This window comes from Pygocentrus nattereri, chromosome 12 (assembly GCF_015220715.1).
Source record: "Pygocentrus nattereri isolate fPygNat1 chromosome 12, fPygNat1.pri, whole genome shotgun sequence".
Classification (NCBI taxonomy): Eukaryota; Metazoa; Chordata; class Actinopteri; order Characiformes; family Serrasalmidae; genus Pygocentrus; species Pygocentrus nattereri.
In genome coordinates this window covers 25,792,900-25,813,474 of record NC_051222.1, presented here as the reverse complement: position 1 = coordinate 25,813,474, position 20,575 = coordinate 25,792,900, and the positions used below count along the sequence as shown (strand labels likewise).

Sequence of the window (20,575 nt, the reverse complement as noted above, 5' to 3'; positions counted from 1 at the left end):
ACTGTCATAAATAGGCTTTCTGTTTAAATATGTATGTAAAGTGGAATGCTATCAAACCTTTAATGGCACATGGCACACATGGCATGTATTTCTATGTGGCAAACCAAAGTGCAGGAGCGATGTCATCTCAGATATGGAGCTATAGTTGTCCATTATATTAGTAATCAAATAATCTGCTGATATAGCAATCAAGTATTCAGTTCTTTTGTTTGTTTTTTTTTCAAGCCAAGAAGAGATGAGCTGCAGTTATTCATCAGCCAGTCATATTTGGCGTCCATATTTTGGTTTAGTTCAGCGCTAGAGCTATGAGGCTGATATTGCTAACAAACATGAAATCAATGTCAACCAAAATTCTGTAAATACAGCCCTAAAACCTCTCTCTGCTTGCGCAATCTGCATACAGGTCTTTATTAAGGTCACATGTACTTGTCAATGTAGTTTAGTACAGAGCGAGATTTAATGTTGATCTGACTGAAGATATACAACAACAGAACTCATGAATGTCATCTAGCATCCATATGCTTGCATGATATGTGAAAACATAAAGGGGAGTCAGATTGTGTGGGTATGTCAAAATTCTGCATAACAGCTGTTGTCTAAAATCAGTGCCCGCTGTGTCCAGGTACACGGTAAAGATTTGTTTCATTTTATAGCTCACACTGACAAGTATGCTCAATCTCAATGAACACATGGACATGGTATAACAGGATTAAGATACGTTTTGAAGATGTATTTATGGAGAATCTATTTGCATTACTATCTAGAGTTTTTTTAGCTACATTAGGCTGAAGTCTGGCTTGAAACTAAGCCTGTTATAACTAACCTGTCTAAATTAGCAATAGTTTTGCTTGTCCTTCTCAGTCATGAGACTGGATACTTTAAAAACAAGCAATCTTTTGTTATGAATTGTGCATACTAAATAACATAATACAATAATCTTATTGTTGTATTCTTTATAATACTCAATGCCCAGCATAGTGGACTTTTAGATATCTGGACATTTTTGAGTTTTTGAAAAAAGAAAATATTCCTATCATCAATATAACAGGACACACAAATAAGCATAGAACTTTTCTTATGTTTACTGGATGCATAAAAAAAGTTTCTGAACTTTTTGGAACTACCTGGACTTCTGCATTAATGGCTCCTGAAATATGAAATAATCATCATTCATAATAATAAACAGCAAGGTTTTTTATCACAAAGCATACACAATGATTCACATTGCTGTATTGAAAATGAGCAAACAGTTTGAATAACCAAGGTAACTGATGTGAACCTCTAGGATAATTGCAGATTTGAACGAGGACAATTAAAAATGACTCTCCAAATCTAAATTTAAAAAACTGTTTTTGGATGGATGAACACACAAGTTTAGTTATGTTCTCTTCAAAACAGAGTTATGAGGACTCCAGCTAAGGATCTGGAAACATCACGTGTTCATGAGTATCAAAAACGGATAACCAAGAACAGTCATCACAGACACTGCTGTCCAAAAGAAGCACTACATTAGGTCATTCAAAAGTATCATTTGGCAATTCACAAGTTCTTTGGGAAGTGAATGTATTAAAATACCTGACAAAAAGTCACAATAAACTGGATAATGACACTGAAAATAAAAGGCAAATCCAGTCAGATGCTTTTAGAAAGACCGTGGAGTTTCAAAAACTTGAGAAGACTGAACTTTGAAAGTGTGAAAAAATTCCCCTGCAGGTTTTTGAAAGTATCTTGAAAATGATGAAAGCTACTATAAAAGTGGTAAACACACTATAAACTGAAAAAAATATATAATATACATATTTTTTGAGGCTTCTGTGTAATGTTTTGTTAAATATATGTGCTTTCCTGCTGCAGAAAAACAACTTGCATGTAAAAGCTGATCTTATTGGAAACTAAATAAATGCTCAAATAGAATTTGCACAGCACTGTTTATACTTTCATCATACAAACTTCCAACTAATCACTGCTGATTTATTAAAAATGAAATTTTAATTGATGTTTTTTTAATAGTGACAGCTCTACCAAACTGTACTTTATCCCATTCCACCCTAGTTTGTGGAAGGCCGTGCATAATGGGTGGGTGCACGTACGTGTGTTTACTCTTTTTCGAAGAGAAATAATGAAAGGCATCAAAAAAGCAAAGCAAGCGTCTACCGCTCCTCACTCTGAAACCTATTTTGAAAAGTCCTGAATGCATCCCCATCCAAGCAGCAAGATGCATTGCCTCAGCGGGTCCTTTATCACAGATCTGTACTGCGTCTGTATCCCATTCTCTGGACTCCAGCCAACATAATGTGATGTGTAGCGAGTGATTTCAGGTTCATCCATCTCAGCCACTTTTATCAGTGGGTGTCCCATCTTAAGCTGTTCTCTGATATCTTATCCCTACCGCAAAGCTCACCGATACATCCTCTAGCCCTCCAGGATGAGATTTAGTGCAACGCTGCCGCTTACATGCTAGTCTCTTGCTCCCTTTTTTCTTTCAGTAGTGAGATGCAAGTTGGAAAAGGAAAAAAAGATGATATGCTGTAAGTGCAAACAAATGATGAAAAATCCTTTTGAGAAAGTTTTTGCATATAGGAAGGGTGCATTGGTTAGTGTAGTGGGTAACACCTCTGCCTTCTACGCTGTAGACTGGGGTTCAATCCCCTGCTTGGACAAGCACCTACACTATACCAATAAGAGTCCTTGGGCAAGACTCCTAACACCGACCTCGCCTACCTGTGTAAAATGATCAAATTGTTGATAAGAGCGTCAGCCAAATGATGGAAATGCATTGTGGGCATCTTGATTGGTTTAAATACACTATATGGACAGAGGTATTGGGACACCTACACATTGCACCTACAGGAGCTTTCAGTGACATACCTGGTCTAAATCCATAGGCATTAGTATGGAGTTGGTCCCTGCTATGCAGTTATAACAGCTTCCACTCTTCTTGGAAGCTTTCTACAAGATATGGAAGTGTGTCTGTTGGATTTTTTGTCCATTCATTGAGAAGAGCATTTGTGAGGTCAGACACTGATGTTGGACGAGAGGGTCCAGCTTACGATGTCTGTTCTAGTTAATCCTAAAGGTATTTTATGGGATTGAGGTCAGGGCTCTGTGTGGACCAGTCAAGTTCTTTCCCACCAAACTCACCCAGCCACACTTTATTGACCTTGCTTTGTGCCCTGGGGCACAGTCATGCTGGAACAGAAAAGGGCCTTCCCCAAACTGTTCCCACAAAATTGGAAGCATTCATGGGCTGGCGGTTAGAGAACCAGCCTTGTGACTGGAAGGTTGCCGGTTTGATCCCCAGAGCCGACAGCACATGACTGAGGTGTCCTTGAGCAAGACACCTAACCCCCAACTGCTCCCCGGGCGCTGCGGATTGGGCTGCCCACCGCTCCAGGCAAGTGTGCTCACTGCCCCCTAGTGTGTGTGTGCTCACTAGAGTGTATGTGGTGTTTCACTTCACGGATACGTTAAATGTGGAGGTGAAATTTCCCCGTGGTGGGACTAATAAGGGTCACTTAATCTTAATACAATTGTCCAAAATACCTTCCCTTCCCTGGAGGGTTCTAGGCCAACCCCTGAAAAACAACCCCACAGCATTATCCCTCATCTACCAAACTTTACAGGCAAGTGACGTTCTGCTGTCATTCACCAAACCCAAACACATCCATCATATACAGAAGCCTGATTCGTCATTCCATAGAATGCATTTCTACTGCTCCAGAGTCCAGTGATGGTGTGCTTTACATCACTTTGTCTGATGCTTGGCATTGTGCTTGGTGATGTAAGGCTTGGATGCAGCTTCTCAGCCATGGAAACACATGCCATAATACTCTGGTGTAGTTTGTATGCAGATGTTAATGCCAGAGGAGATTTGGAAGTCTGCAGTTATTGAATCAGCAGACCATTGTTGACTTTTATGTGCTAAGTGCCTCAGATGCTTGTGATTTCAGTACAAACAGTGCCTTTAGTACTCATTCTTGGCTGTTTTTGGAAAGAGTCACAATACAGGGTAGCCAATCAGGAAGGATGTCAGTCTCAAAGCCAAAGTAACAACAACAGCCTGTTTAATTCTAAAATGTAGAATCTTGGCCAACTTTTCTGTTTTTCCTTACCAGCGCTCTCAGACTGAATGAGTTTAAACAAAGTCGTTCTTTTCTAGAGAACTGGCAAGGTGCATGAAGAGTTTGATACAGCAGAGTTTGATTGAGTGGCTATTAGACCAGCCTTAGCTTATTATTGCAATAATGGAAGTGAATGAGTAGAAGCTCTTGTGCTAATGAAGTGCGTCCCTGGTAATTAATTACAAAAGACGTTTGGGGGGGGGGGGGGGGGGGGGGGGCGGCAGTTAGACAAAATAATGGAAACATGTTGTGAGTCATATTTTGAACTAAGTCTGATATTTTTTAGGGTAATAAATCTCAATAATAAGCAAATGCACACACATGGTTGTTACCATTTTATTTGTAACATGCTTTAGCATAGTTCATTTTTCCACTGTGAGATATCTAAGATATTGTAAGATGTAATGAAATTCGGGTGCTTGGTTTGCTAGCCAGTGACTTGACATGTCTAAAATTATGACAGCATATTTGAAACAAGGAATCTGCAGCTTGTTAAACTTAATATTTAATGTCTTACATTGTCTTTAAAATGAAATTAAAAGTAAATAAACAGTCTCACCCAATCAAATCCTAGCAGCAGTAGCTATAGAGAGCTGAATTTATTCACAGTGGTAGAAACCTAAGCTCATATTTAACATTTCACAATGCACTGTCAGCAACACATTTCACATCTCAGGCTAGTTCTTCAGTGTAGTAATAAAAATAGTTAAACAATTGTGCAAAGACAGACAAGAACACAAAGAAAACAGGTGCGTTGACATTAAATACAGAATATGTGCATGTACTGTAACAGTAGGTCAGATGCACAGGCAGAAATTAAAAAATGAGCTATTACTAGTTAAACAATTAATATGTTATGTTTTAGCAATTACAGCTCAGGTGTTTTATAGTGTGTATTTAATTGGAAGTATACAGTATGCTGAAGTAAACCAGGTCAGGTGTGCAAATTATAGTAAGTGTTTGTAAACAGCATCACAGATGTTATATTCACAAAGCGTACAGTGCACACAAAAGAGTATTAGCAGCTTAATGTTCTAGTATAGATACTACAGCATAAATGTTCAAGTATAGAGAGTTCTAGTTAACAGTGCAGTTTACATACAGTCCCATGTGCCAGTGGAGCTCAGTGTGTAGATTTGTCAGTAAACCAGGAGGATCAGGATCAGTAATCAGTCTGTAGGGTGTGTATTCATGTTCTGGTAGGTATTGCTGTTGTGATGAGTTTAACAGCTCATGGGTAAAAGCTGTTGAATTTAGTGGTTCTGGCTCGTACTCTTTTCGGGTGAGAAGTTGAAACAGAATGGCTGGAGCATATTGGCTCAGAGATGTTGCTGGATTTTCCCAGACATTTGTTGTTGTACTTCAAAATGATGGTTCTTCAAGGATTCTTTGGTAAAGAACAAAGGGTTCTTTAGTAAAGAACCATATACACTCAACGAACCCTTTGCAGGGGCTCCCTAGTGGCGCAACTGTCTAAGCATTGACCCTATCATCAGGAGTTTGCGAGTTCGGTCTCTGGTGATGCTACAGCCATCCTTAGCCGGGAGTCCAAGAGAGCACAATTAGCCTCGCTCTTTCTGGGTGAGAAGGATGTCCCCCCTTCTCCTCCCATCACTCAATGAGATACTAATCAGCGCAGGCGTCTGTTAGCTGACGTAACAGATCTGCCGGTTGACGCTTTCCATCCGAGCGTGTTCGGCTGTCTAATGACGTTTCATGAGCGGCAGTTCAAAAAGATGCGGTGGCTGGTTTCACAGATCTTGGAGGAAGCCTGTTCTAGCCTTCACCCTCCTAGCATTGAGAGGTACCCCAGCTACTGCCATCTCCAGCGCCTCTGGAAGCTCTACAAACAACTGAAGTGTGAAGTATATTTCTGTTCCTATGTTTGCTTGCTCAAAACACTTACACACCGCTGCAAAATTTAGTACATTGGGCCCTGAATATCCTTAAAATAACAATGAAAGTCATTTTAAAGCTTCTTCACCAAGCCAAAACATAGCAATACTAACTATACATAATTGAAACATTTCCCGAGGTTAAAACCATTATTTAAAACATGCATTATGTATACAGTCTGATGTAATAAATGTAATGGTTAAGCCTCAGACCAGATGAAGTAAATAACTTGCTTACAGCAGTAGTCTTTCATTCTTCATCTGGCTGAATAATTTTTTCCTTTATTTATTTATTTGAAAAAACAGTGGCAACCACTAGTCCCTTATTGCCTTTTCCCAGTTGTGAGACTATGACAGCTGGTCTGTTTCACTTGAAGAGTCCTCTTATTTCCCACTAGATGTTGCTCAAAATGTCTATAGTAGTATTTAAAGAAGGTTTGAAGCTGTGCCAAGGACAGTAGGGAGTCCAACTCCTTTCTGGTAGATATACTGACCATATAATGTGCTGTTTTTCTTGTTTGTTTACCCATTGCAGACACTCAAACATAAATGTTATGTGTTAATATACTGATATAATATTCCATTTAAAATTAGAATAACCCTACTGCTAAACACGTCCAAACATATCCAAACAGCCCTTCTAATTAGTGAATTCAGCTACTTTAAAGTGCACCATTGCTGACACAGATGTTCAATTGCAGTTTGTATTATCTCTAGAGAAAAACACTGACCAAAAGAATGAGACATTGTGGAACAATTCTTCGCTAGTTATTTTAAAGTAATATATTTAAGTGCATATACAGTAAGAGTAGAATTCATTTAATAGTACTAAAGTGCATGAATATATTTATGCTATATTCAAGTGTGATAGCAGTTAGCAGATAGCACATCTACACATTTCTGTGAAAAAAAATTAAAAATAAAAAAACAGAAAATGTTCTGACAAAACATGACCGGATGTTTATTTTCCACAAGATTAACAGACAATTCCATCATTCATTTAATAGAAAATTCTGCAGTACATAATCTGTGTATGTACAGGACTGTACTTTCAGTAATTTTACAGTTTTATGCATAAATATAACAAAACCTTTCAAGTTTGCCTACTGAGAGCTTAGTTAGCAACTGCTGAGCTTAAAGTCACAAAAAAAAACAGGTTAAGTGCATCCAGACCTACACTTTGGCAACACACAAAAAATGAACATAACTGATGAAAAATAAGAAAATAAGAGGTAATTAAGAGAAACTAAAATCTCAAAATTCTGGGTAACCCTTTCCTCAGTAATACGTTAAAACTGTGTATCTGATGAAAAATCTGTCATTACAAATGAAAGATAGAACAGATTCATTACAATTAAAATGTTCTTTATTTTCTTATTTCAGCATTTGCGCCTATATCAAACATGTTATATAAAACATTCTTCTCCTTTAACAGAAAATATTCAGTGTTTACCAATGAGGCTAGCCACTGTTGATTAACATCAGCTAACTCAGCTAGCTGGCTTTCATACTATTGAACTTCTTTTATGCCTATGTTGATTTATTAAGGTAGTTAACATTGCTGTAAAAATTCATAGGAAAGAAATCTAAAATTGGCTATGCTAGCTTGTTTGCAAACTTAACAGCTACTTTAATTATTCTAGCCTCAGTAATGTTCAATGCTGTAGCCATGTGCGTGACTTAATACTATATCTGACATTTTAATATAGTTACAATTGTATTAGTGACACATTTATTACTATGGTTAAAAAGTAGCTAGGCACTGTCTCTCGATGAAGGAGGAGTTTTCCCTTCTAATCTTATTTGACTAGTGCACTCTCTGCTGCAGCTGTAAGCAGCAGAGTAACAGATAAACGTCCCAGCATATAAGGCGTGTTTGGAAATATGGAAAAGTAACAGTGAAATGCAGAAATTCTGTTTAAATTATGCAGAGGAATAGCCTGATAAAAAAACAAATATTTTTGACTTACTCAAAGTAAAGGTACTTCACTCAAATTCACATAAATGTAAACACATAAAACTTAAATATGAAAAAAACCCAGCTTAATCACAATTTAAGAACAGTACATTTCTTAAGTTGCCTTGCAATTATTAATTTAGTATAATAACATTAAAAATATATAATTTTTTTTATTTGAACCAGCTTTTGTGATCCAGAACTGATCATCTAACATCAGTACCTTACCTTATGTGTGCACTTATGGCTGAATTCAACCAAATCCTTTCAGCAACAGCTAGTGTAAAGCCTTCCCAGAAGAGTAGAGGCTGTTACTGCAGCAAAAAGGGGATAAACGTCCTATTAATACCCTTGATTTCTGGAGAAATGCTGGATGAGCAAGTGTCAACAAACCTTTGGTCTCATTTATCACTGTAGATTTTTATTGTGAAGTGAAACAGCCAGCTGGTGAAAGTAGGCCCAGTGTTTAAAGAGTAGGGGGAAAAAATTGCTCACGTGAAGGTGACAGTACCATGGCCTGTCTTTTAAAGCTTCTAAACACTCCTAAAATCAGTGGCTTGTGTAAATCCATTAGCTGGATGTTCACTGCCATGTTCGCAAATCCGTGTTTTCCCAACATAAGTAACGTGCCCAGAGCACAGCAGTAAAGCGAGTGTATGATGTAAGTCCTGTGAAAATGAGAGTAAGCAGTCCCAAAGTGGCAGACTGGGACGATGAAATACTGAGTCATGTCATATTGTTATAAGTGGAAGGCTATATCTTATAGAGGGGAATAATGAAGTGGGTCTGTACAGTAGGGCTCAGTAATTGCCATCTGGCAGGCACAATATGATACTCACCCTGAGACATGTGTCACGATTTGATTTTGTGATTGTATCACAGTCATGATAGTTGACATTGAAAGAAAATTGAGAAATAACAGTAGGTGTTGCTGGCTGTATGTTCACCATGCCCAGTGGTGGACAGTAAGTAAGTAAATGTGATTTGTTACTGTACTTAAGTAGTTTTTTCATGTATCTGTACTTTATTGAAGTTTCCATTTTGAATGACTTTTTACTTTCACACCACTTAATTTCAAAGTCAAATATCTTACTTTTTACTTACTAAATCTGTCGTTCCTTTTGGCTTATGTGTGTATAAAAATGTAACATGTCAAAATGAAAGAAGCAAGCACATCAATCAGGACACAGCGCACACTTTGTAAAATTTTGGGAGAGTCTATTCAACATAAATGATGGAAAATAACCTAACTTTGTGTAAATAGACCACATTTATAGAAATATGTACACATATGCAGTCGTGACTGGCATGTCTCTTTTTTCTGAATTTATACAAACACTTTCATTTTATAGTAAATTTGTTTTGCCTAGTTTATCTTTATGAACAAAGACCTACAGATCAACACAGTAAAGGAAAATGAATTTGTGAACCTGTGTTTAAAGCAAGTTTTTATTAAACTTAAACTTGTAACTAAGTTTTAAAAAAATGAAACTTAAACTGAAACTTTGTTTGCAAATAGCAATTTCAGAGTCATTCAGTTCTACTTAATGTAATTTTTTTGCCTTCAGTGTTTTGTGCTTATGTTCATTTTAATAGACATCAGCGTCACAAATTAATGACGTTCTATTAAAAGACTGGTTTACCAAGAGAGACGCTGGAGGATTTTCACCTAAAATGAGTTCATGAAGCCAGTCTTGTTATAAAAATGATAACAGGACATCAGAGCCAGAATTACTCTTTTAGTACTGTTACTTTTGATACTTAAGTACATTTGTTCGAAACTTCTCATGGTTGAAGGTTCTGCAAGATAACATCCAATCCAAGACTGGACAACAGCAATGGACGTGAATACATAGACCTTTGAATAAATATCAGTGCAAGGGTGCAAAGTACTGATGCAAAATACATAATTCAACAACTACACAAAGTATCGACACACCTCTAGGCAGGTGTGGTAATCATCAGGTTAAAGGGGAGACCTAGATTATATGCAAAAAAACATCCACATCAAAATACACATTCCCTGCATTAAAATAGTAGCTTGAAGAGCTGAAATCTTGACTGTTTATTCTTACATCTTGGGTCTCTGACCCCTTTTTGATAAAATGATAAAAGATGAAAGTACAAAAGTATTCAAATTCTACATGTTGCCAACAACGGTACTTTTGTCTTATTGTTCAAATTAATCTGTCACTATCCAGGCCAGGCGTTTCCATTGCAGACCTCATTACCATTAATGTTTGTATTGCATCATTAATTATCATTAATGCTTTGATTAAACACCAGCAATTCACCCACACAAAACCGTTTAACTGCTACTTAATTTTCAGTCTTTAATTCTTTTTATTTGTCTTAAATAGAGATTATACCATTTGTAGAAGGTGCATGAAAATGTGTTAAGAGGAAAGAAGGAAAAGAGAACAAAACCTGACTCTTTCAGTGTTCAAAAACATAATTGAATTGGTTCATAAACTGAGAGACATTTACTAAAAATTAAACTAACAGCACCATATACAAACATCTAAAACATCTGAACGTCTGCAGACATAAACACCTCCAATAGCATTCTTCAAGCCCTAATAATCAAGAGATCTATTTTCATAAACTTCACAGTACACAGTATTTTATGTTGCTTTTAAGAACTAGTAATGCTATTATTATACATTCCTGTTAAAATATGTGCAGATTATTCTTTTCCAAGTATGAACTTGAAAGCCCTCCTGCTCACACTGTACTTATAGAAAATAAATGTATAAATATTATGAAATGTAGTGTATTCACATGTACAGTGCAATCACTGTATTTTTACAAATAATTTTCTGCTGAGATACTACTGCTGTCTGGAGAAAAATGGAGAAACATAATTTTCTTTAGACATTGACAATATGTATTTCCTGCCAAAGATGTAAATATGACAATAGGCCAAGAATCAATTGATTTATTCATAACTAGATGTAGCACACTGAAAAATATAGAAATAAATATTGTTGCAAGAGTCGATGCAAAGTTGTAAAAAATAGATATTACGATTCAATGATTAACCGTAATATCAGCACAGCTATAGTAATGTAGGCTGCAGTGTAAATGACTTCTGCCAGTGCTGTTACTATCATAATGAGCCGACAGACTGTTTTATGTGTAAGTGAGTGATGAATGGGTTGCAGGTGTTTGCTAAAAAACCTCCATATGGCTTGACAAAGATGATTATAAGACGTTCAGTTGGATTTCTGGCTGATTTCCATTGAAGTGTAGTGGTACTATTTTCAAAGTCAAAGTGTTTGCAGGGTTATAGAGAGATCACTAAACACACATGCTCTTTCCTACATGCTCATTCTCCCTCTATCTTTACCTTACTCTCTCTCCTTCTTCTCTTATCTCCAACTTTGTCTTCATCTGTCTTCTGTTTATCGCCACGTTTCCTATCTGTTTCTTGCTATCTTCTTTCTGCATCTCTCTATTCTCTCTCTCCTGTATCTATAGTGTTTATCTTCTTCCTCAATCCTCTCTGTGCTCTACCCACAGTGGGACGCCATCACGGAGATGGACGAGCAGAACCGGCCCATTCACACCTTCCAGGTGTGCCATGTAATGGAGCCCAACCAGAACAACTGGCTGCGCTCCAACTGGATCCCTCGGCAGGCGGCGCAGAAGGTCTATGTGGAGCTTCGCTTCACGCTGCGCGACTGCAACAGCATCCCCTGGGTATCAGGCACGTGCAAAGAGACCTTTAACCTCCTCTACCTGGAGTCAGACGAACCGCACGGGCCTGGTGCCCGATTCCACGCTGCTGACTACGGCAAGATTGACACCATCGCGGCTGATGAGAGCTTCACACAGACGGACCTTGGTGATCGAGTGTTAAGGCTGAACACAGAGGTGCGGGAGGTGGGCCCAATTGCTCGGAAAGGCTTCTATCTGGCCTTCCAGGACGTGGGTGCGTGCATCGCCTTGGTGTCTGTTCGTGTCTACTACAAGAAGTGCCCATCCACATTGCGGAACCTGGCAGCCTTTCCAGACACAGTACCGCGCATGGACTCGTCCTCATTGGTAGAGGTGCGGGGTGCGTGTGTGGAGAATGCCGAAGAGCGTGACACGCCCAAGCTGTACTGCGGCGCAGACGGAGACTGGCTGGTGCCACTGGGGAGGTGTGTCTGCAGCATCGGTCATGAGGAGAACGATGGCCTGTGTCTGGGTAAGCACATAACTGGTTTTCTGTTGTCTTACTAGAAAATTTTACAAAAACGTCTGGAAAACAAAAGTCATTTAGAGCAGGTTGATGTGAAAAGATTTACTGTAAAAATTTTATTGACCCATCTTCTAAGTTTTTATATATAATGCTGAATATAGCATAAAAGTACTGTAATCTACATAGTACAAAAGTGTCATCTAGGTTTTTATATCTAACATTGACCATGCTGAAATTGTGGTAAATCAAAAAAGAAAAAAATGCTCTTCCACTGTCTTAGACTCCAGGCAACGTATTCATAACCATTTTATATTAATAACTTTATGTGAGGCAGATTTTAAACACTTTAAACACTTTGGATGTCTGATTCTAATCACTAAAACTGTGGGCAATTCAAATGTTTCTTTCCACTCTAGAACAGCACATTTCACCACAGTGTGCTCTGACTGACATTGTTTACATCATAATGATTAAATTATAAAGAACTTTTGAGAAATTGGTGGAACTGCCTGTTTAAGAGCCTTTGCATGCTGATTGTGACTTAATAATGCAACATTAAAAAAGTTGCACTGTAATTTTTGTTTGTAACATTACATTATATAAAACCACCTTTTCACATTTCATGTTTTTTTTTTTTTGAGGGGCTTGGGGTGTGATTATGATATTAATGTCTGCAAACGATTTACATTTTTTATCAAGTTAAAATTCCATATTATAACTTTACTCATGATGCTATAGTGTTGTCAGAGTCATTTACAACTGTTCATCATTCTGATTTTGTGTGTTTTGCCCTGTTCAATTTTTGCAAACTTTCATAGTTGACCAACTATTTTTCTCTGCTGTTGGCATGGTAACAACAGCCAAGATGGTGGATCAGATTTTTGTCTTCGTGACTATACTTTTGGACCAAAATCAAAAGCAACAGCCAACACTATATGGAAAAATATAAAGCACATAGTGTGTATAGCTTTGCTGTAAACAAATGTTTCAGGTTTTCGTGTTATTTATTCGTGTTGCGTCAGGTGTGTAAAGGCCTTTACCCCTCTCTCTTGCTCCGTTTCCTTTTTTCTTCCCACTTGCTTTATGCATAACCTAGGAAAGGCTCCATTAGCTGGAGAAAGCCGAGTCCCTGTCTCAGCCGACTTGACAGCAGATCAAAGGAGACTGGAGAATTATGCTGCAATCCAGCACTACAGCCCAGTTCCTCTGTACGGATAAGGACAGCAGTTATTAAGACATCAGTGGCTGTGGCCTGGTTTCATGCCGTCTCAGCCCATGGGGAAGCCTCTCTGTACATGTGACAGAATACGAGATGGCACTGGGAATAACCAGCCATCATTACGGCTTCTTCATCATCATAACAGAGCATTTCTGTGATTATGAAAGTGCTTTAAAGATCCTGCAGCATAAGGGAAGCATTTTCGCTTTCTTTTTGCCACTCTAGGTGTCACAGCCTGTCTCTTTCACTTTGCCACTCTCTCTCACTTTGTGTCTCTCTCTCTTTGTTGTTGGTGTGGACTAGGGCTTGAGCAACATATGAAATGGCCAACAATAGATGGCGGATGGTCCCATGAACTTATCCTTGTCAGAGAAATCCCCACCAATAAAACAGGGACCATTATTGGCTTGTCTAAAATCGACGAACTGCTGACTTAAAGGGGAATTCCACCAATGCTTCTGCATTATTTAATCAATGAGATAACATGAGTTATGAGTTAACAAAACCATTCAAAGCGGATTGATGTGGCATGGTTCACTATAGAGAAACTTACAGACTTGCATTTCTATACAGTCATGGTGATAAGACTCAGGGGTCATGATGTCTATCATACAGCCCAATGGTCGTGGACCCAGCAAATTGTTCTAGCAGAAACACAAAGCTAACTAATGTATGTTGAAAAAGAGGTAATTTCAGAGGCATCTATCTTTTTTAGCGGTCCTGTGTTACAGTTTATCCAGTAAAATGCTTACCTGAAGGAAAATCATTGGAACAGAGCTGTAGGGCGGAAAGTGAGTAATTTCACAGAATTTAATAGATTATCTTTATTTTAATTACCGTTTCTGCTCTGAAAAGTGAAAGTTGATGATGAAAACGGTGTCTAAAAAAAGAGGTCTGCTTTTTCTGAGTTTTTCAAGTTCAAAACTGATGTGTATCATCTGTTCAGAGTGGCACTCGTCAACTGGGCCCTGCTGTGGATTTATATATCTGTCTCCTCTCTCCATTACCTTTGAGATGTGAGCTAGACAGAATATCCACTTAACTATAGATTTTTACAGATATGATTCAGAGTTACAGACAGGAGTCTATGGATAATGCCACGCTCATGGCATGACACGGGACGGCCCCTTCACTGTCTTTCTTCACCTCTACTTATTTCTCTTACTCTTCTCCACTATCTCTATCTTTTCCTCTGCCACAGCTGTGCTACTATCTGCAGAGCAGATCACTCCTGCGATTAGGACTGCATTCGTGCCTGCACCTGTCAAAGTCCTCGTCAAAAGCCCTAGTATCGGGGAGGGCTCCTGCTGCAAAGTGAATGCTTAAGCAGCTCTCCACTGCCCTATAGAGACCAGACTTACACTCAGCCTTTCTCTCTTATGCTATCTCTTCCTCTCTTTTTTCTCTTTACGTATCTGTATATGCTTATTATCATTATTTTCATGATTTCTGCGGTTAAAATTTCATTGGAAGTGATGCAGCCATCTAAGCATTGACCCTACTGTTGTGAGAACACATAGGTGTGTTTCATAGCAGTGGTCACATGGGGGTCTGTCATAGCAGTGGTCATATGGGCATCTGTCGGAGCAATGATCACATGGGCGTCTGTCATAGCAGTGATAACTAAGTTGTCTGTCGTAGCAGTGATCACACGGGCGTCTGTTGTAACAGTGATCACACCAGTGTCTGTAGTAGCAGTGATCACACGGGCGTCTGTTGTAACAGTGATCACACCAGTGTCTGTAGTAGCAGTGATCACACAAGTGTCTGTAGTAGCAGTGATCACACGGGCGTCTGTTGTAACAGTGATCACACCAGTGTCTGTAGTAGCAGTGATCACACAAGTGTCTGTAGTAGCAGTGATCACACAAGTGTCTGTAGTAGCAGAGATCACACCGGTGTCTGTAGTAGCAGTGATCACACGGGCGTCTGTCGTAGCAGTGATTACACCAGTGTCTGTAGTAGCAGTGACCACACCAGTGTCTGTAGTAGCAGTGATCACACCGGTGTCTGTAGTAGCAGTGATCACATGGGCGTCTGTTGTAGCAGTGATCACACAGGTGTCTGTAGTAGCAGTGATCACATGGGCGTCTGTCGTAGCAGTGATCACACCGGTGTCTGTAGTAGCAGTGATCACATGGGCGTCTGTCGTAGCAGTGATCACACAGGTGTCTGTAGTAGCAGTGATCACACGGGCGTCTGTCGTAGCAGTGATCACACCGGTGTCTGTAGTAGCAGTGATCACATGGGCGTCTGTCGTAGCAGTGATCACACCAGTGTCTGTAGTAGCAGTGATCACATGGGCGTCTGTCGTAGCAGTGATCACACCGGTGGCTGTAGTAGCAGTGATCACACGGGCGTCTGTTGTAACAGTGATCACACCAGTGTCTGTAGTAGCAGTGATCACATGGGCGTCTGTCGTAGCAGTGATCACACCGGTGTCTGTAGTAGCAGTGATCACACGGGCGTCTGTTGTAACAGTGATCACACCAGTGTCTGTAGCAGCAGTGATCACACGGGCGTCTGTCGTAGCAGTGATCACACCAGTGTCTGTAGTAGCAGTGATCACACCGGTGTCTGTAGTAGCAGTGATCACATGGGCGTCTGTTGTAGCAGTGATCACACAGGTGTCTGTAGTAGCAGTGATCACATGGGCGTCTGTCGTAGCAGTGATCACACCGGTGTCTGTAGTAGCAGTGATCACACGGGCGTCTGTCGTAGCAGTGATCACACCGGTGTCTGTAGTAGCAGTGATCACATGGGCGTCTGTCGTAGCAGTGATCACACCGGTGTCTGTAGTAGCAGTGATCACATGGGCGTCTGTCGTAGCAGTGATCACACCGGTGTCTGTAGTAGCAGTGATCACACGGGCGTCTGTTGTAGCAGTGATCACATGGGCGTCTGTCGTAGCAGTGATTACACCGGTGTCTGTAGTAGCAGTGAACACATGGGCGTGTGTCGTAGCAGTGATCACACCGGTGTCTGTAGTAGCAGTGATCACATGGGCGCCTGTCGTAGCAGTGATCACACCGGTGTCTGTAGTAGCAGTGATCACATGGGCGTCTGTCGTAGCAGTGATCACACCGGTGTCTGTAGTAGCAGTGATCACATGGGCGTCTGTTGTAACAGTGATCACACCAGTGTCTGTAGTAGCAGTGATCACACCGGTGTCTGTAGTAGCAGTGATCACACGGGCGTCTGTCGTAGCAGTGATCACACGGGCGTCTGTCGTAGCAGTGATCACACCAGTGTCTGTAGTAGCAGTGATCACACCAGTGTCTGTAGTAGCAGTGATCACACGGGCGTCTGTTGTAACAGTGATCACACCAGTGTCTGTAGTAGCAGTGATCACACAAGTGTCTGTAGTAGCAGTGATCACACAAGTGTCTGTAGTAGCAGAGATCACACCGGTGTCTGTAGTAGCAGTGATCACACGGGCGTCTGTCGTAGCAGTGATTACACCAGTGTCTGTAGTAGCAGTGATCACACCAGTGTCTGTAGTAGCAGTGATCACACCGGTGTCTGTAGTAGCAGTGATCACATGGGCGTCTGTTGTAGCAGTGATCACACAGGTGTCTGTAGTAGCAGTGATCACATGGGCGTCTGTCGTAGCAGTGATCACACCGGTGTCTGTAGTAGCAGTGATCACATGGGCGTCTGTCGTAGCAGTGATCACACAGGTGTCTGTAGTAGCAGTGATCACATGGGCGTCTGTCGTAGCAGTGATCACACCGGTGGCTGTAGTAGCAGTGATCACACGGGCGTCTGTTGTAACAGTGATCACACCAGTGTCTGTAGTAGCAGTGATCACACCGGTGTCTGTAGTAGCAGTGATCACACAGGTGTCTGTAGTAGCAGTGATCACACGGGCGTCTGTTGTAACAGTGATCACACCAGTGTCTGTAGTAGCAGTGATCACATGGGCGTCTGTCGTAGCAGTGATCACACCGGTGTCTGTAGTAGCAGTGATCACACGGGCGTCTGTTGTAACAGTGATCACAGCAGTGTCTGTAGCAGCAGTGATCACACGGGCGTCTGTCGTAGCAGTGATCACACCAGTGTCTGTAGTAGCAGTGATCACACCGGTGTCTGTAGTAGCAGTGATCACATGGGCGTCTGTTGTAGCAGTGATCACACAGGTGTCTGTAGTAGCAGTGATCACATGGGCGTCTGTCGTAGCAGTGATCACACCGGTGTCTGTAGTAGCAGTGATCACATGGGCGTCTGTCGTAGCAGTGATCACACCGGTGTCTGTAGTAGCAGTGATCACATGGGCGTCTGTCGTAGCAGTGATCACACCGGTGTCTGTAGTAGCAGTGATCACACGGGCGTCTGTTGTAGCAGTGATCACATGGGCGTCTGTCGTAGCAGTGATTACACCGGTGTCTGTAGTAGCAGTGATCACATGGGCGTCTGTCATAGCAGTGATCACACCGGTGTCTGTAGTAGCAGTGATCACATGGGTGTCTGTAGTAGCAGTGATCACACCGGTGTCTGTAGTAGCAGTGATCACATGGGCGTCTGTCGTAGCAGTGATCACACAGGCGTCTGTCGTAGCAGTGATCACACCGGTGTCTGTAGTAGCAGTGATCACACCAGTGTCTGTAGTAGCAGTGATCACACCGGTGTCTGTAGTAGCAGTGATCACATGGGCGTCTGTTGTAGTAGTGATCACACAGGTGTCTGTAGTAGCAGTGATCACATGGGCGTCTGTCGTAGCAGTGATCACACCGGTGTCTGTAGTAGCAGTGATCACATGGGCGTCTGTCGTAGCAGTGATCACACCGGTGTCTGTAGTAGCAGTGATCACATGGGCGTCTGTCGTAGCAGTGATCACACCGGTGTCTGTAGTAGCAGTGATCACATGGGCGTCTGTCGTAGCAGTGATCACACCGGTGTCTGTAGTAGCAGTGATCACACCAGTGTCTGTTGTAGCAGTGATCACATGGGCATCTGTCGTAGCAGTGATCACACTAGTGTCTGTAGTAGCAGTGATCACATGGGCGTCTGTCGTAGCAGTGATTACACCGGTGTCTGTAGTAGCAGTGATCACACGGGTGTCTGTAGTAGCAGTGTTCACATGGGCGTCTGTCGTAACAGTGATCACACTGGTGTCTGTAGTAGTAGTGATCACACCGGTGTCTGTCGTAGCAGTGATCACACAGGCGTCTGTAGTAGCAGTGTTCACATGGGCGTCTGTCGTAGCAGTGATCACACAGGTGTCTGTAGTAGCAGTGATCACACGGGCGTCTGTCGTAGCAGTGATCACATGGGCGTCTGTCGTAACAGTGATCACACTGGTGTCTGTAGTAGTAGTGATCACACCGGTGTCTGTCGTAGCAGTGATCACACCGGTGTCTGTAGTAGCAGTGATCACATGTGTGTCTGTCGTAGCAGTGATCACACAGGCGTCTGTAGTAGCAGTGATCACATGGGCGTCTGTCGTAGCAGTGATCACACCGGTGACTGTAGTAGCAGTGATCACATGGGCGTCTGTCGTAGCAGTGATCACACTGGTGTCTGTAGTAGCAGTGATCACATGGGCATCTGTAGTAGCAGTGATCACACAGGCGTATGTAGTAGCAGTGATCACACAGGCGTCTGTAGTAGCAGTGATTACACAGGCGTATGTAGTAGCAGTGATCACACAGGCGTCTGTAGTAGCAGTGATCACACCGGTGTCTGTAGTAGCAGTGATCACACGGGCGTCTGTAGTAGCAGCGATCACACGGGCGTCTGTAGTAGCAGTGATCACACGGGCGTCTGTCGTAGCAGTGATCACACCGGTGTCTGTCGTAGCAGTGATCACACGGGCGTCTGTAGTAGCAGTGATCACACGGGCGTATGTAGTAGCAGTGATCACATGGGCGTCTGTAGTAGCAGTGATCACATGGGCGTCTGTAGTAGCAGTGATCACACAGGCGTCTGTAGTAGCAGTGATCACACAGGCGTCTGTAGTAGCAGTGATCACACAGGCGTATGTAGTAGCAGTGATCACACAGGCGTCTGTAGTAGCAGTGATTACACAGGCGTATGTAGTAGCAGTGATCACACAGGCGTCTGTAGTAGCAGTGATCACACCGGTGTCTGTAGTAGCAGTGATCACACGGGCGTCTGTAGTAGCAGCGATCACACGGGCGTCTGTAGTAGCAGTGATCACACAGGCGTATGTAGTAGCAGTGATCACACAGGCGTATGTAGTAGCAGTGATCACATGGGCGTCTGTAGTAGCAGTGATCACACAGGCGTATGTAGTAGCAGTGATCACACAGGCGTCTGTAGTAGCAGTGATCACACGGGCGTCTGTAGTAGCAGTGATCACACAGGCGTATGTAGTAGCAGTGATCACACAGGCGTATGTAGTAGCAGTGATCACACGGGCGTCTGTAGTAGCAGTGATCACACGGGCGTCTGTAGTAGCAGTGATCACACAGGCGTATGTAGTAGCAGTGATCACACGGGCGTCTGTAGTAGCAGTGATCACACAGGCGTATGTAGTAGCAGTGATCACATGGGCGTCTGTAGTAGCAGTGATCACACAGGCGTATGTAGTAGCAGTGATCACACAGGCGTCTGTAGTAGCAGTGATCACACGGGCGTCTGTAGTAGCAGTGATCACACGGGCGTCTGTAGTAGCAGTGATCACACGGGCGTCTGTAGTAGCAGTGATCACACGGGCGTCTGTAGTAGCAGTGATCACACGGGCGTCTGTAGTAGCAGTGATCACACGGGCGTCTGTAGTAGCAGTGACCACACAGGCGTCTGTAGTAGCAGTGATCACATGGGCGTCTGTAGTAGCAGTGATCACACGGGCGTCTGATTGATTGATGAGTAAAACTGAAGTTGTGAATGAATCAATCGCCCTTGCTTTTAGTCTCCTTCGGATAAATGGTAAATGTCAGTGCGCTATAGTATGGAGACAAAGCAGGAAAACATGTCCTGATTATTTTTTTCAGGCTAATTAAAATCTAATTCACCTGTCCTGTCATGTGAGATCACCACAACTTGAGACGGCGTATTGGAAATGGCTGGAAAACCTCGTCTCGTCTGTTTACGTAAAAGTCACTGACAAAAACTGATGACGAATCCGGTTCTTTAAGGGTTGTCCCATTTCATAGGGGGAAGATTTCAACCACTACCCCTTGTAACTCAGTTTCAAGGGGGAGGGTTACACTCAAAAACAAAGGGCAGGGGTAA

At 41.8% G+C, this 20,575-nt stretch overlaps 1 protein-coding gene across 2 annotated transcripts in view; it reads left to right on the top strand.

Annotated features, from left to right (window-relative positions):
- Positions 1-20,575, top strand: part of epha6 (eph receptor A6) — a 193,044-nt gene that overhangs the window by 34,033 nt on the left and 138,436 nt on the right. For both annotated transcript variants that reach the window (XM_017715131.2, XM_017715130.2), the window contains exon 3: positions 11,496-12,165. In XM_017715131.2, the coding sequence (XP_017570620.1) occupies positions 11,496-12,165 (670 nt within the window). The remainder of the gene's footprint in view (positions 1-11,495; positions 12,166-20,575) is intronic.